This window comes from Pelobates fuscus, chromosome 7 (genome assembly GCF_036172605.1).
Source record: "Pelobates fuscus isolate aPelFus1 chromosome 7, aPelFus1.pri, whole genome shotgun sequence".
In the NCBI taxonomy this organism is placed as follows: domain Eukaryota; kingdom Metazoa; phylum Chordata; class Amphibia; order Anura; family Pelobatidae; genus Pelobates; species Pelobates fuscus.
In genome coordinates, this window is record NC_086323.1 from 73,816,000 (window position 1) to 73,833,542 (window position 17,543).

Genomic DNA, 17,543 nt, shown 5'->3' on the forward strand with positions numbered 1-17,543 from the left:
TACCATGCAATAATTATTCATCACTGCGCACTTTCATGGAAGCGGCTGTTTAAATCTTGTTCACGTTGGGAACAATGTTTATTTTTATTGACCTTAAAATCTATTTGTATCCCAATTTATTTATGCAGATGTGCAGTCTTTTTATTTAAACTTAAATTTACATGTTTTATCGCAAATCAAATGTGCTTCAAAACAGGCAAAGAGCATTGTTAGCAGATTGTGAACAACTCACCCTCTTTCCAGGTGGGCCTGGGGGTCCAGCTTCTCCTGAGGGACCAGGTGGACCCTGACATGTAAGAAATATATAATTAAATAAACAGAATTGCCAGGCTAGAACACACAGGAGTTGAATGTACTTCATTACATCTTAAATTATTTTACAAGTACAGCATATATTAATATCCTGCCTAAAGAAAGAACAACAACAAAATATTGATAGTTAAACCAACATCTTCATGCCTAAAGGGCATATAGAGGAACTTACACTGTTACATTGTCAAAACCAGACTGTTTTCTGCTCTCAAACATAATTCATATAGCTATAGACCAGTACATAAAACTCACGAGTAGGCACAAAATCCATACTTACAGGCTGTCCGGGTTCACCATCTTCACCTTTATCCCCAGAGCTCCCATCCTGACCCTTTATAGGAAATACAAAGTATTATTAGAATACCAGATCCACATAACTAATTAGACTTTGACAATACATTGAGCATATTCTGTTATAACATGAAGACACAAATTGTGTTATGTGAACAGAATACCATAGGATCAGAATGTTTACAAAGCACTTACACTTGGACCAGGTTCACCAGGTGGTCCAGGATCTCCTGGGAATCCAACGGGTCCCTAGGAAAAAGGAGAGGAAGTTATAGCATGTAATTATGTTGCCAACTATAAAAATCAAAAACTAAAAACATTTAAGTACAAATATCTACTTACGGGGTTTCCTTTAGGACCATCATCTCCTGGAGGACCTTTAGGTCCAGCAGGTCCTGCAGATCCTGGGGGTCCAGCCTCTCCTTTCTCCCCCCTCTCACCTTTAGGTCCCTGTAAAATAGTAAACATTAATTGCAAAGTATTGTATCTGGAGGCTAGAACACAGCAGGCCATGCAATTAATTGTAATGATTAATTTTAATATAAAATGGACTGCCTGAGGAAACACATATTAACCATTTACTTAAGTGACTTCCAATTATTTCAAAGAATTCTAAGTTTGTAACATCATAAAGATTTAAATGACTTTGAGTCTCTGGAGCCATTAAATCATGCAGTAGTTTCAACTCTGTTTTTTAATTTGCAAACTAATTTGGAAGCCATTACACAGCTAAAGAGATGTAACTGAGATGATGGAGAAAAACATTACTACATTGCACCACTAAATTTGAAAGCTATAGTAAAGAGAATTTGTCTTCTCAAACGCTAATAAAGAAATCCAAGAATAAATAGTTTTGAGTATTTTACTAGTTCTTTGTTTAATATGATGAACATTTTGAAACAAGATAAGCAACTAGAATGGTCCACAATGGCCATGCCCAAGGATACAAGTAGGCATAGGCTTTTTAAGGAAACTTATCAGTGAATCCAACTAATGTAATGTCAAGTGGCATTATATACAAGCAGGCTCCGCTAGGGGGAACATGACACAGGATAAAGCTAATAACAAGAGCTGGACTGCATTACCTGCCTGTAATTTCCAATAACATTGACTAATTAGTTATTGGAGAAGAATTAAAGATAATGCCAGACGTCGTAATAGCTTTGAATGGCTCTCAATATTTATGAAGTGTTCTATGGTACCTACTAGATTTCGTAACTACAAATCCAATTCAGGCAAAGAGTTGACTAATAGAGTACTTACGCCAACACCAACTTCTCCAGGGGGACCTGGGTTTCCAGCCTCTCCTGGTTCTCCCTAAGAAGCAAGCATTAAAAAAAAAATAGCTTATTAGCTAAAACAAATAAAAAACTAATTATTTTACCAATAATGTAATCATGCTGTAATATTCAATTGAAAATATTATATTGAATCTCATTGGCAATGCCTAGGTTTCAAAGAACCCTAAGAATCTTTTACCTATTGAGAAAAAGTTCATCAGACTTATCAGTCAGCTATTGGATTGTTAAGTACATTCACAAAAACACACTGGTGTTTTGCCAGCATTCAAATTGTATGGTTATGGATGCATGAGGTAGTGGACTGAACACTTTCAAAGCAGTTGGCATTTTTTGATTTTCAATCTCGAGAGTTTACAGAGAATGATGCAATACAAATGCAATAAAAAAGCAGCATTGAGTAATGAAAAACACAAATTTTGCCAGTAAAAACATTGTATTAATTGAAACTGAAGAAAAATGGCCAGACTCGTTCAATGTATCAAAGGGGGCACAAATGCTTAAATGACCAATGTTCACACGAGTTTTGGACAGAAGCTCAATGCATTTTAACACAACACATTGTAGAGCAAGGGGAGACCATGACTGTCATGAATCTTTGGTTACAGCGAATATATCACCAGCAAACCAAAGTTTCTGCAGCAATACACAGTTAGTAGGGTAAACATTTGATTTAAAGTATATGGATCCAATGATCCATGCTGCATTTTGTCAAATGTATCAGCCAGGGCCGGATTAACATAGGGGCTGATGGAGCTGCAGCTCCAGGCCCAGGCCCATGGAATAGGCCCATTTAAAAAAAAATAAAAAAATAAAAAAAATTATTTACAATTTTTTTTTTTTCCACACACTGCTCTTAGGTTTTCCACCTGACTGGTATTTTACTGGCACAGCTGTTTTTTGAGGCTGCCTGGCCAGTGCCAGTATTGCAGTAATACCGGCAATACAAATGCAGGTATTTTTCTCAGTATAAACGGAAATTACTCTGCAATACCAGCACCGGCCAGTAGGGGTCACTGTGTATGGAGAGAGGCAGGGATAGGAAGTAACAGCATATCCCTCCCTGCCTCTCTCTACTCACTGACCAGTGGGGGAGCAGCTACACAGCACAGAGAGTCCACACAACAGCTCTACAGCTCAGGTAAGTGAAGGATGGGGGGTAAGGCAGCAGGGAGACATGGGGACACTAAGACACTAGGGGACACTGAGAAACTAGGGGACACAGACACTAGGGGACACAGACACTAAGGGACACAGACACTAAGGGACACATGGGGACACAGACACTAGGGGATACTGGGAGACCTGGGGACACTGATACACTTGGGGACACTGGAAAACAGGGGGGACACTGAGACACTAGGGACACTGAGACATAGGGACATTGGGAGACACTAAGACATTGGGACATGGAGACACTAGGGACACAGTGTCCCCTAGTCTCCCAGTGTCTGTGTCCCCATGTCTCAGTGTCCCTAGTGTCTCAGTGTCCCCATGGCTCCTAGTTTCCCCATGTCTCCCAGTGTCCCTAGTGACTCAGTGTCTCTATGTCTTCCTGTGCCCCATGTCTCCAAGTGTCTCAGTGTCCCCGGGTCTCTCAGTGACATGGGGACACAGTGAGACATGGGGACACTGGGAGAAATGAGAACACGGAGACACTGGGAGACTAGGGGACTGGGCAACATGGGGACACTGACACTGTGATACATAGGGACACAGAGACTGGGTGACTTGCGAGACTGAGACACTGGGAGACAGGGAGACCCCACTGGGAGCAGTCCATCTATACAGCAGAATCAAACTGTGAGTAGTTTGTTGGTGATTTTACAGAATTTTCTCTTATGTCACTCCTTATGATTTACATCATGTGATGTCACGCATAACTAATTAATTATGCAAATGTATAAGGCTGGTATTTTTTTTCCAAGAAAGGTGGAAACCCTAACCACTCTTCACATACTCTTGCTTAAAGGAACACTATAGGGTCAGGAACACAATCATGTATTTCTAACCTTATTATGTTAAAACCACTATTTAGCCCCCATGGCCCCCTCTTACCTCCCTAAATAAAGTAAACTCTTACTTGTATTCAAGTCTGTAGCTGCTGGTTCTGTCCCTGTCTGCCTCTGAACTGACTCTGTCTGCTGACATCATCAGAAGTGGTGGTCTGAGCAAACTACAATTCTTCCCCATAGGATTGGCTGAGAATGTCAACCAGGGAGATCAGGGACAGAGCCAGCACAAGTCAAATATAGCCCTGGCCAATCAGCATCTCATCATGAAGATAAATTGATTCAATGCATCTCTATGAGGAAAGTCCTGCATGCAGAGGGTGGAGGCACTGAATGGCCGTGCTGCACACTAGGCAGTACTGCCCCAGGAGGAGCCATCTAAGGAGTGGATATCAGAGTTATTTTCTCTGAAAAGACAGTGTTTACTGCAAAAAAACTGGAGGGAATCATTCTACTTACCAGAACAAATACAATAAGCTGTAGTTGTTCTGGTGACTATAGTGTCCCTTTAAGTTTGGAAGCTTAAGAGGGGTGCATGGGAATAAAACCTGTGTGGACTGGCTGACAATAAAATTAGTTTAGATAATGCAGACTTTGGTCTCTCTAACACTGTGGCATATCCCCTTTCTTCTACACTCACTACATACACCTTTTCTCTGTCCTAGACTATATACCAGGAACGTCTGCCTGCTAGTAAGATAAGGAGACAAGTGGACATGTGAGTGCTAGGGGACAGACCTTAGAAAGCATGGAGGAGGCACATCATTTGATGCATTTATGTCAAGCTCAGGGTGCTGCCTGCATAGTATGTCCTTAGTTGGACAGCCTGCATGATTGGCAGGCAGCCTGACATGCATTCATGCCAGGCTGTCCTTCAAATTCTTTGGACAAACATGCCCCTTTTTGGGCATGTTCTCCCCTTTTGGCAGGTCTGGTCGCGTGATTCGCGCCAGTGGCCCACCCTTTTACCCCGCCCATTGACTTCCTGCTTCACTGGACACTGCTGTTAGGGGGTATGGATTTACTTGAAAGATGAAAGCATAAATTAGAGAGAGATTAGCATAGAGTATGTGTTTTCATATAGCTGCATCCTTTGAGTTTCCCTCCAACACCATCTCCATCAAATACATGATGCTTGGGAGGTATGATTGTTTGTGTTTTTGGTCGATAAGATTCTGTAAATAGGCCCATCATAATTGTCAGCACCAGGCCCACTGGGCTCTTAATCTGGCCCTGGTATCAGCCAGTGTAATGATCTTGTAAAATCTTACTAACTACACATTTTCTAATGAATACTTTCAGCAAGACAACAGATCACAAAGCAAATGTGATGCCATGTCAATTATAAGAACTTCAGTTTTACTTTGAAGGAACACTGAATTGAATTTATTTGTAATATTTAGTAGCCTTCAAAGAAAACATGTATGTATTTATTCTTTCATGTTCTTTTGGGGTGTATATGAAAAGACAGCTTGCAATAGGTGAAGACCTGCTGTCTATAGTCTTTGCAAGTCCTTTCCCTCATCATATGCATAAACATTTAGTCTGTGTCTGGTAAATTGCCAGTCACAACTTATTGACAATGGATAAGGCAAGCCCACACTGACCCAGCATGCCTGCCATTTATGTTTAGCTCTGTGGAGCTAACAGAAGCAGCAGAAAATATGTCTATAAAACATTGCTGATTTGCAGATACATTGCTGGGCTAAATGCATCTCTAGTGGCTTTTACACTGATGTCCACTAGATGGTGCTTCCTTATTGAGACCCAAGCCAGACTTGGTTCTTGATGTTCGATGGTCTCATGCATTGTATGAGGACATTGAATGTTGAAACAATGCATCTCATAGAGAAGCATTGATGCACATGTATTTCTTGTCCACAATGCTTATCTGGCATTTGATTAAATGAGAAGTCAAAGAGGAGAGAAGATGGAATGGGAGATGGAGAAGGAGGCTGCATAATAATAATAATAATAATAATAATAATAAAAAAATCAGGATATTTTAGAAGCAATAGAAATCCTACTTAGTTCTAGATATGTTCATCATTAAGCACTATCACATAGTTTAAGCAATTCTGTTATGCAGCTTGATGCTATTGAAAAATTGGACCCAAAAGAGCTCATAGACTGAACTTAATAGGAACTAGGTAACATCTTTAACTTGAAGAGACTTCATTTTTTTTTGGTTATCAAGATGGTGTCATAAATTTACTACATCTTCAGCAGAAGACAACATAGTCACTAAACACATTAATGTTCAGGTCACATTCATGTAGTTTATACATGTAATGTAAACACTATCATGGAGAAATCACTAACAAATTTATATAAAAAATATATTTACCTGAATTTTGTTTCCTTATCCACTACAGTGGATATCAAAAATAACATCACTAACTTACTAAGTATAACATGAAACAAAGTTATATTCTACAACTGCTGGTGTAAGGCTGCGCCCAGAAATTGTACTAGCATTTTGTGTCACTAGAACATTGTATATATTGCACTGTCTGATAGGTGTGTTAATCCTTTCTTGATAATTGAAGGATAATTGCCCTAAAAAAAATATGTCCTGCATGTTTCCCGCTACAGGCCCAAAATTATGTTTTTCCTGTGTTTTCAAGCACAAGATATTGGAGAAATATTACTAAATATGGTAATTTCACACAGAGTTCTCATTTTGGAAGTAAACATGTTAAGGCTGCTCTGTGTGGAGATTTAGATTTGAAAATATTATGTTTCTAGCTCAGTGGACTGTTAAATGTATTCGCAGGCATCAACATTGTATTAAAATGCCTCCAATTTAGTAGATTAACATACTAAAGAGTTTGAAGTTCAGTTCTACTAACTATATGAACTATAGCGAAAGAACAAAATTTCACGGCCTTTTTATTAAAGACATAATAGAGGAAATGGTAAATATTGTTCCAGTTTATTGTGTGATACTTTAAATCTCCCGCATTAAACTTTATATAGCAGATATAGGACTATAGATTGTAAGCTCATATGGACGTTCTATTACTGCATTATACTTTTTTCTGTATCTTTATAACTGATAATGCGGGTTTCAAAAATGATTTACCTAGCTTATTTTGCAACTAGAGATGCAAGATGTTTGCCACCATGTTTACAGGACTCATAACTCTTCCTGCTATTGGATAGGTCGGTAGGAGCATTGTCCTGTAGTATGCAGCATTGATATGCTACAGGGTGGAAAGGAATAAGTTAACCAGTCACACAGTTGTTTTTAATGATGATCTGTGATTTTTGAATTGTTTACTCTTTGGTTGCATATGGAATTTAAATATATGAGGAAGAGATAAACAAAAGTGGAACTAGTACCCCCACTTACAGTCTAAACTGTATCAGTCTCTTACATATTATCTTAGAGTACACAACATATGATGCTATAAGGTTTATTTTCCTTACACTCGGCTCTTGTACCGCCACTGTCCTTTTTCAGTCCTTACCCGTATTATTATTATATATGATGTCTTTGAGAAGCATTAGTTCTGTTTGTTATCATTTTGTGAGTGATGAGCCCTGTGACGGAGCTCCTGTACTCCGACCGAGTACCTCCACCCAGTCCACTTTCTAGCCGCGTGCAGGGACCCTGGAACGCTTTAGCTCCATTCACCACAGCTTGACTCAGGAGCTTTTCCACCTGACCAGGCTGCAACTCTTCTTCCAGGCACATAATGTCCCCTCTGTCTATTTTGCTGCAGCCTTTCTTCCAGGCAGGTATTGTCCCCTCTGCCTATTTCTCTGCAGCTCTGCTTACAGTGTTTGCTATTGCCTTTACAAAGGCACGTGTGGCTCTAAGGCCTAGCTCTCTTAATTTATCCTAGGGCTAGAGGGATCAATCAACCAGTCAACAGGTCTGAAGACTCTGTCACTGGGATCCCTAAAAATCCATACAGGACACAAGTTCCAAACGGAACTGACATCCAATACTAGATTATACTTGAGTCTAGCCCATATGATCATTACATAAACATTGCTGTGACAAACATAATAAAATTCAAATAACCAAACATGCCACAAAATATACAGGAAATTTTAACAGCAAAATAGCACAATAACCAGCAGAAAATATATCTCCTGCCTGCAGAAATAGTAATATGCAAATCTACCTGGATATGCAAATTAGCAATCCTTGCTATTCAGGTAGTGCATACAGAGGTTGCTACATCCTTGCAACCAACAGGCTCCACAGCCAAATCCACATAGTTGATCGCAAGCATTAGCAATACAGGAGAGCACTGTGACAAGGAGAACCATCGTCACGGGTTCTGGGAGGGGCCTGCTGGCCAGCCTCTTGCCTCAGGACTATGGGCCCTGCAATATACCTTGCCCAATGCACAATGTACCTTTGTACTCGAGACAGAAAGACCGACCGTTAGCCCTAATTCTCTGGAACTGTTTTGGGCATGGGACCATGTGCACAGTGGGTCAAAAATAAGACTTCCAGGAAATTCCTGAACCCCTGAACTGATCTGGGTGATTTTTTGGATATGTTGGTCACCCAGATCAGGGCTATCAGGGGGATGTGACTTTTATGGGGATATGTTGATATTTTGGGGTACTTAGGAGACTTTGTAAAATATGTGTTGTTTATGCTTGGGGTTAATTACATTAATACATTATCTACCTTAATTGTATCACAGGCAGATGGGAGGGATTGTGTGCTGTATGTGGGAGTGTCAGGCATTGTTACATTGTTTCTATTGGTCTGTACAATTTGTGTCCTGTGCTCCATCAGGTCCAGTGGGTGTTCCTCTGGCCTGAAAAGTTGTATAAAAATCCAACCTATACCATTAAACTCTCAGATCATCTTGCACCTTCATGAGGTTTCGGCTCATGTTTGGGGGATTGGAGAACTACAGTCTGGGGATTGCTATAATCACTATACTCCCCTGAGTATAATCACTAAGCTCTTGTAAGAGATGTTCCTGCTACGCTCTCTGGACTAGGAGAGGCCTACCCACTGGAAACTGGATCCTGGTCTTGGGTCCAGGGTGGGTGGAGGACGGTGAGACCCCAACCAAGCTGTGGCTGTTCGTGAAGTTTACAGTGGTTATGGTGTTCCAGTGCAGTGCTTATGGTACTCGCAAGTACTAGGAAGCAGAGATTGATGGAGGTACCCAGTCAGGGTTCAAGTCGGTCCGTCACAAGCACACTAACATTTAACACTAAACAATTACATTACACACACATTATAAGCACCCTGCACCTATCATGGGCACAGCATGATTTAGACATAAGAACCAATTAGGAACCATTGTAAAGTGTCCTTCTGCTTCCAGTGATGGTGACTACTGACACAACCCCAAAACATGAAAACGTTTAATAATCTGTTTTACAGCCACGAAAGGAGTATTCTCAGCCAAATATTAACATTATAGTTTTTCAAAAAATAGCAATACTCTACATTACCAGATAAAAGGGACAGCAACTCTGCACAAATACCACTGCATTAAATAGACAGCAACTCTGCACCAAAACTACTGCATAAGATGTTGAGGTTTTGGTGTCCCTTTAAGGTTAAAATAGCTGAGTTAACATATTCTTGGTTATTTTGGCCTATAGTATTTCTATTTAAATATCAGGTGAGTTGCAGTTGTCTCTTCAGTACCTAGATATTATTCTAAATACTGAATATGGATTGAAATTGGAAACTTATATTAGAAAACATGTACTCCTACCTGAAACCTTAAATTTCCTGACTTTTATTTTATTTTGTCCTGGTATGAACCCTTTATGGTTATATGACACTTTTCCTAAACTCAAACAGTTGGATTGCAAGCAACAAAAATTTATTTTGACCTTTAAGCCCAGGGACAGCTTACATCGATGCTCCTGATGTCTGAAAACAATGTTTCTCATGATGCATCAGGGGAAATGTTACTCAGAAACATCTGTGATGCCAGGGTTAGAAACCATTTATCAAGTGAGAATATGAATTTAGACTGTATCAGTAAATAAAGCATTCTCTAATATAGAAAAATGTCTGTAGTATCCCTATAAAACATTGTACATGGGTCCATTCACTAAAGTAGGAATTGCAGACAACTGACAAGGGACATTTTTATGCCAAAGTAAAATAAAGGGGAGGGGGGGGGGGGGGAGGGGGAGGTGGAATTCTCAGCTAGTTTACTAATTCTATGTTTCAGATAGAAGTTTTCTAAAATAATTTGGTAAAGGAATAGTGAACTCATTATTTATGTATTAAAGAAATACATGTCAAATATTTTAAAATATACAATAGCTCTAATTGCTCTCCTTTATATGACATGGGCACAGCAGCCTTCTAAAAAGCTGTTTTAGGTCATTCAGTGCTAGAAGATAAGCACACGTGCACTTAACCCCTTAAGGACACATGACATGTGTGACATGTCATGATTCCCTTTTATTCCAGAAGTTTGGTCCTTAAGGGGTTAAAGGGACACTATAGTCACCTAAACAACTTTAGCTTAATGAAGCAGGTTTAGTGTACATATCATGCCTCTCAGGTTTCACTGCTCAATTATCTGCCATTTAGGAGTTAAATCCCTTTGTTTCTGTTTATGCAGTCCTTACCACACAGTCTGCACAAAAAAAAAACAATAATCTGTTTTCTCTTTCAATCAGATGTAATTTATTTTAAACAATTGTATCTCTTGCTCTATAAATTGAACTTTAATCGCATACAGAAGGCTCTTGCAGGGTCTAGCGAGCTGTTAACATAGCAGGGGATAAGAAAATCTAAATTAAACAGAACCTGCAATAAACAAAGCCTAAATAGGGCTCTCTTTACAGGAAGTGTTTATGGAAGGCTGTGCAAGTCACATGCAGGGAGGTGTGACTAGGGTTCATAAACAGAGGGATTTAACTCCTAAATGGCAGAGGATTGAGCAGTGCGACTGCAGGGGCATGATCTATACACCAAAACTGCTTCATTAAGCTAAAGTTGTTTTGGTGTCCCTTTAAATAAAAGTGAAAATAGGATTTGTGTTGCCTAGAATTTTTTTTTCTTTTTTAATGTTGCTTTTCTTTCTTTTATGCACATACAAAGCGCTCTGTGAGATATTCCTAAAAATAAAAGGTTGGAAAAAAAGGAATTAAAAAAAAATGTTCAAAGACAATTAAGGTATAAGTATGGATCTGTGACTAATTAATGTAATGTCAGTGGAGGCCAAATAGTTTACAAACTGAAGTATAAAAAAGCTGCCTAAGTAAAGACTCCTAACCTAAGGGTAGTATTAAGCGATCATGAATTCTGAAGGGAGCGTTTGTTTTGCCATTTGTAGAACATATGCTTGACCTCTGCTTCACATATAAACTGTTATATCGTATTCCACAAAGGTAAGAGTATGAAGGAAAATACAAGAATGGTGCATCCAGGCCTCATTAACAAATAAGAAAAAAAAAGGGTGTGGCAATTATATTTAGAAAATACATCAATTTAGATATTCTACATATCTACTAGTTCTACTGAACTAGATCCAGAAGCGAGGTTTATTATTCTGGTATGCAAGATCGAAGATAAAATCTTTACAGAAAAAAAAAAAAAAGAATGGTGCATCCATAAACATATGTGAGGCATAGTAGAGTAGCACATTGAATTTGCTGATATGCTGACATTTCAGTATTTCTGTTATAGTCAATGCAGTATTAGCTGTCTTCTGTACTTTCCCTACAAAGTGCGCTGAACAGAGTGCAGTGAAAATATATTTTTAACTGAATATTGGACTGCTTTTGAATAAAGATGCATGCTTATGTCTGTCTTTCTCTGACTGACCATCTGTTTGTCTGTCTTTTCTGACTGACTGTATTTCTGTCTATCTGTCTGTCAGTCTGGATGTCTGTCTATGTTTCTATCTACGCAAGATGAAACCAAGGAGGTTGTTCATGCTCTCGTAATCTCTTGCATGGATAACTGTAATTGGTCTCCCCATACTGCCACCCTACAACCTGTGATCAATGCTGCTGCCAGGCCGATCTTTCTTTCCTGTCGCTCCTCTCACCCCTCACCACTCTGTCGATCCTTACACTGGCTTCCTGTGTCCTACAGGTGTCAATTTACAGGTGTCAATTTACAGGTGTCAATTTTCACTATCAATCTTTGTGCAGTGTGCATCAATATAACGATATAAACGTTATGGTTTAAAAGGGTAAGCTTAGTATCAAAACAATTAGAGCTCAGTTAAAGTGCAAATAATCTTTGGGTTCTGTGTCCTTTGTTGGTGTCAAACCATTTTCTCCTGATGGACAAAAAACACCAATTTCTCTGCTTTTCCAATCCTGCCCTCAGCTAATATGGAAATGTACTTCTGCATTAGCCCATCCAACTTTTAATAGCAATGACAGAGAGAGCTGGTTCTACCTGCCCCCAGTACTCCCATCCTCTCACTACTGTCCATAGATGAGTATACGTTTTGGTCTTGGACATGAACTGAGGAGACAACACCCAAATAAATTTTTCACTACAAACCCTAACACAGACTATATTTGTGATGGGTTGTATAACAACTTTAGATAAGAAGTTGTAAATGTATTCTCAACTCTGCTTGAATCTGTGATCTTTACAACTCTGCAGTTTCGGTCAAAATTTTTCAAAGATAAATCCGAAGCCCAAAAAATCCTTGTTTTCTGCACAGTCTAGCTGTGAGAAGATCTATGTTACCCACAGGCATTGCTAGGGTCCAAAAGCCCAAAACAAGCAAGTTTCCTCAAAGTCCTGCAACTACTCCCTCACAAATTCTACCCATTCACACCTGCAATATATTTGTCTTTACACTTTAGGAAACATGCATAAAGAAACAGAGGCGTAACTAGAAACCATGGGCACCCGGTGCGAAAATTGACCTGGGCCCCCCGATACATCTACATCCTGCTGTTAAAGCGCAGACCTGACCGGGTCCCCTGGAAATTAATTTCCATCAGGTAGCCATAACAGCATGGGCCACCCGATGGACCCCTTTCAATGCAGCCTTGGCGGTTGCACTGCACAGGCCAGGGCCGCAACAAATGGCAGCGGTCAGCTGCGACCCTGGCACCCACGGTAGTTCTGCCACTGTAAAGACACATACACGCAGTTTAACACTTACACACGTAAAAAATATGCGCGTTCATGGATGTATTCATTAAGCACTAAAATAACTGTTTAGTAGATAAGTGAGTGCGCTGGATTTTCATTTTTACTGTGCTTATTGGCCCCCAGCAGCACCCCATTTAAGTATGTTTAGGTGAGTGCAGCAAAACCATTATTTTCTCCTATATGTATATCTTTAAGAGTCTGTTACAGGTGCCTCATCTCAGGACCCTATTTAGCCATGTACTGCAGAGAACTCGAGATGGAAGGATTTCCCCAAGTGACTAGCTCATTTAGTAGACAGTTGGTTGTTAGAGTAGGACCTGCCAAAGATGGGGTACATTGACTTTGTGGCAGGCTTATGCAGTGTATGATCATATAATGTAACTAAACCACAATTATTTTTTTGCCTACATTAGGTGTTTTTAATAAAACTAACAAAATTGTTCAGCACTAAAATAACTGTTTAGTAGATAAGTGAGTGCGCTGGATTTTCATTTTTACTGTACTTATTGGCCCCCAGCAGCACCCAATTTAAGTATGTTTAGGTGAGTGCAGCCAAACCATAACATATCTGATTCAGCTCTCTGATGATGCTTAACAAGGATACCAGAAGGGAGAGCAGCATCGGAGATATAGATTTGGTGGTTCACTTCCACCCCCTTAGCTTAAAGATTCTAGGCTACAGAGCCTCTCCTCTCTGAGCCTCCTCCCTAACACCCTCTATGTAACACCACTGATGTTACCCAAAACATTTATTTATTCAATTCTATGGGATTTTGAATACTGACTTTAAGAAACTTCATTTTTTTTTCTGTATAAAACTATATGTATGATTTATTATTCACGGATAATTTTATGATAGTCTGTGACATGGTTGCTTCAAAGAACAGTTAAATGACGTTGCAATTACAATGAAGCAAGGGAAATTGTGACAAAAATAATATAAATAAATATGTTATGGGTAGAAATTCTAGCTTTAATAAAATAGCTATGAAGAATATATGATACAAAAGTAATGTTAAAACAAATAACCCCTTAAGGTATGTCCTGTCCTAATGTGTTTTACACCCCACCTCCTATAGAATGTAAGCTCAATTGAGCAGGGTCCTCTTCAACCTATTGTTCCCATAAGTTTTTTTGTAATTCTCCTATTTATAGTTAAATCCCCCTCTCATAATATTGGCGCAATATAAATGGCAATAATAATAATAAAACGTTTTATGCTAATGATTAAACATAAACTCTAAAAAATAATTAACTTCAAGCATCATTGTGATTGATTGATTGATTAATTAATAATTAATTAATTTGATGGATTCTTCCCTTGGAGAGGGGTAGCACTACAGTATGCTAAACCCAGGGACAGATTAAGAGCCAAATGGGCCTGGTGTTGACAATTATGATGGGCCTTATACAAAATCTTATCAATAGAAAACACTAACAGTCATACCTCCCAAGCATCATGCATCTGGTGGAGGTGGTGCTGGAGGGAAACCCACAGGATATAGCTATTAGAAAACACATACCCTATTCTAATCTCTCGCTTTAATCTTGAGAGTTAATCCATACCCCCTAACAGCATGTGAATCACGTAACCAGAACAGCCCAAAAGGACAAAAATGCCCAAAAAGGGGGCGTGTCTTCACAAAGAATTAGATGGTCACATCATGGTGCCTGCCAATTATGCAGGATGACCAGCAAAGGGCATATTGTGCAGACAGCACCCTGAGCTTGGCATAAATGCATCTAAAGATGCCCTCGCTCCACGCTTTCTAAGGACTATCCCCTAGCACTCACTGGTACTTCTTACTCGTAGGCAAAAGGTCCTGTTAAACAGTCTTGGACAGAGAGAAAGTGTATGTAGTGACTGTAGAAGAAAGGGAACATGCCCCAGTGTTAGAGAGACTGAAGCAGAAAGAGCATTTACATAGTGCGCAAAGTCAGCTTTTCCTTCATTAATTTCATTATCAGCCAGTCCACACCAGATTTGTTCCCCTACATCCCTCTTAAGTTTCCATACTTAAGCAAGAGCATGTGGAGAGTAGTAAAATATTTAAATCAATAGACCTATTCTATAGGGATGGGACTGGAGCTGCAGCTCCATCAGCCCCTATGTTAACACAGCCCTGGCAAAAGCAATCATGGTCCAGTCTTCAAGTGGTTTACAATCCAGTCTTCAATGAACATCAATAGTTTTGATCATGTCGGATTTCCCATTCAAACAAAACTGGAAATACTAGAATCCTGGACTGGTGGTTAGGGAACATGCCAGAAAACCTCCTGGATGACACTTTTTACATTCCCATTTATACACCATTAATGAACATGATGGGCTTAAGTATTTTTTAAAACCTATCTCAATAAGATCCCCTTGAGGAAGCAACCTACCCGAAACATTGGAGGGGGGAGGGAGAGTTCTGGTCTTCAGCCTCTGGGCAATATACCTGATATTACACTAATGGGTTAAAGTATATCCACTTTATTTACATTTGGCATTGGTGTACTAGTACTTTTGCTATGCACTTTATCTGTATACACTTAATATGTGTTGAATTTTTGACTACATGTCATGTGAATAAAGTTTTTTTTTTTTTGCATAACCTGGTGTGCTATGGGTTCATTATCTACACAGTGCTCAGGTTAAGCAAGTTTCTGTTTCAGTTGCCAGTAACATATCCCCCAATCTGTCAGTAAAATGAATCCACAGAAGAGTACGCAGCTGACATCATGGGCAGAGGAGAACAAAATGGCTGCGCCCACATATTGAGATCAGGCACAATAAATTAAGGATAAAAATAAGTAAAGCTAAATTGCATGGTGGGAATATAATAATTAGGAGGGGGAAAAAAGGAAAGAACCCCCATCTTAAAAAAATGACAGTGCCACTTTAACCCCTTAATGACACATGACATGTGTGACATGTCACAATTCAATTTTATTCCAGAAGTTTGGTGCTTAGGGGGTTAAAGGGACACCATAGTCACCAAAAGAACTTTAGCTTATACATCATGCCTCTAAATTCTTACTGCTCAATGCTCTGCCATTTAGGAGTTAAATCACTTTTGTCTCTGTTTATGCAGCCTTAATCACGCCTACCCTGCATGTGACTGACACAGCCTGCATGAAAAAATAAAATGGTTTCACTTTCAATCAGATAGTGGCTTACTTTAAAAGTTTTATCTCCTCCTCTCTAAATTAAACTTTAATTTTATACAGGATGCTTCTGCAGAGTCTAGCGAATTATAAACAATGCAGGAGATAAGAAATTCTAAATTAACCAGAATTTGCAAAGAGGACGTGTAAACATTAGATGAGTCTTTATAGGAAGTGTTTAGGAAGACTCTGCAAGTCACATGCAGGGAGGTGTGCCTAGGGCTGCATAAACAAACTAATTTAACTCCTAAATGGCAGAGAATTAAACAGTGAGACTGCAGGGGCGTGATCTATACACCAAAACTACTATATGAAGCTAAAGTTGTTTGGGTGACTAGTGTCTCTTTGAATATGGTAGAGATTATTTACTAGACTGTGAGTTGTAATGAGCTGGCTAACAAGATGCATAATTCATGTCAATATAGATTTTTCCCAGCTCAGCTGTTCTGGCCTACCTGATGTATATTTACCATATTTCACTGCCCAGTGAATAATCCCCAGTATGATCTCAATGTTTCAAGAGCATTTATTCAAGCAGCACATTTTAGAAAATTACTTAGCATTGCATACAACATCAGACCGCATTCTTTCTTTGTTCATTTCTTCAGTTCTTAGAGTAATTGAGCCGAGATGTATTGTTATATGCTACAGATTTAAAAAAGCTCTATATGCAAAAAAAACTAGATTTCACCATACATTTGATTTTTGTAAATACAAAAAAAAAAAACCCATAAAAATACTTCTATCTTGAGATAATAAACCCAAAGAGCCCTGTGTGATAGGACTTAGCGCTTCCCTGAGAATAAGAATCTGCATGTGTCTGATTTAAGAAGACATCTGTGATTATACAATAGGTCTGTATGCAAACACTGCGGGCAGAATCTTTTCAGATATGGAAACTCATCAGAGATGGATGAAAGCACTATAGACAAAATGCTCCCATAGTGCAGGGTACACAGAATAAATAAATGTTTTTGTTTTTTTAGTACAATGTAGTTTAGTAATAACTCTAATTATTTTATAGGTCAGTGCTATTGTCTATTCTAATCTTAGCTTCTCTGACTTTTACATATGGTCTGGTCATTGATATGTTCCTAGTGTTTTAACTTGTATCCTTGTAATCTTTGTATCATCCTTAGTTCTGAACTTCTGATTATATATTTAGTTCTATTTGTGGATACATTGATAATACTGCCATAAGTGATACAACATGCTTAAGCAAAGACTTTATGAATCCTATGGATTGCAAGTGGTGCATTTTAGGTCAGTCTACCATGAAATTGAATAATAACTATACTGCATATAGCAAGTATCCTGCCCTACAATTGATTTATGGCTGGAACAGTATGCTTTTGTTTTTGAGAGAAGCATAGATAGACATAGATAGGCTTAATTCCA

The 17,543-nt window shown here is 39.0% G+C and overlaps 1 protein-coding gene across 6 annotated transcripts in view; it reads right to left on the bottom strand.

Annotated features, from left to right (window-relative positions):
* The window catches only part of COL11A1 (collagen type XI alpha 1 chain), a 188,536-nt gene that overhangs the window by 14,387 nt on the left and 156,606 nt on the right, over nt 1-17,543 (bottom strand). For all 6 annotated transcript variants that reach the window (XM_063426068.1, XM_063426069.1, XM_063426067.1 and 3 more), the window contains 5 exons: nt 1,867-1,920; nt 946-1,053; nt 799-852; nt 590-643; nt 233-286 (listed from right to left, as the gene is read on the bottom strand). In XM_063426068.1, the coding sequence (XP_063282138.1) occupies nt 233-286; nt 590-643; nt 799-852; nt 946-1,053; nt 1,867-1,920 (324 nt within the window). The remainder of the gene's footprint in view (nt 1-232; nt 287-589; nt 644-798; nt 853-945; nt 1,054-1,866; nt 1,921-17,543) is intronic.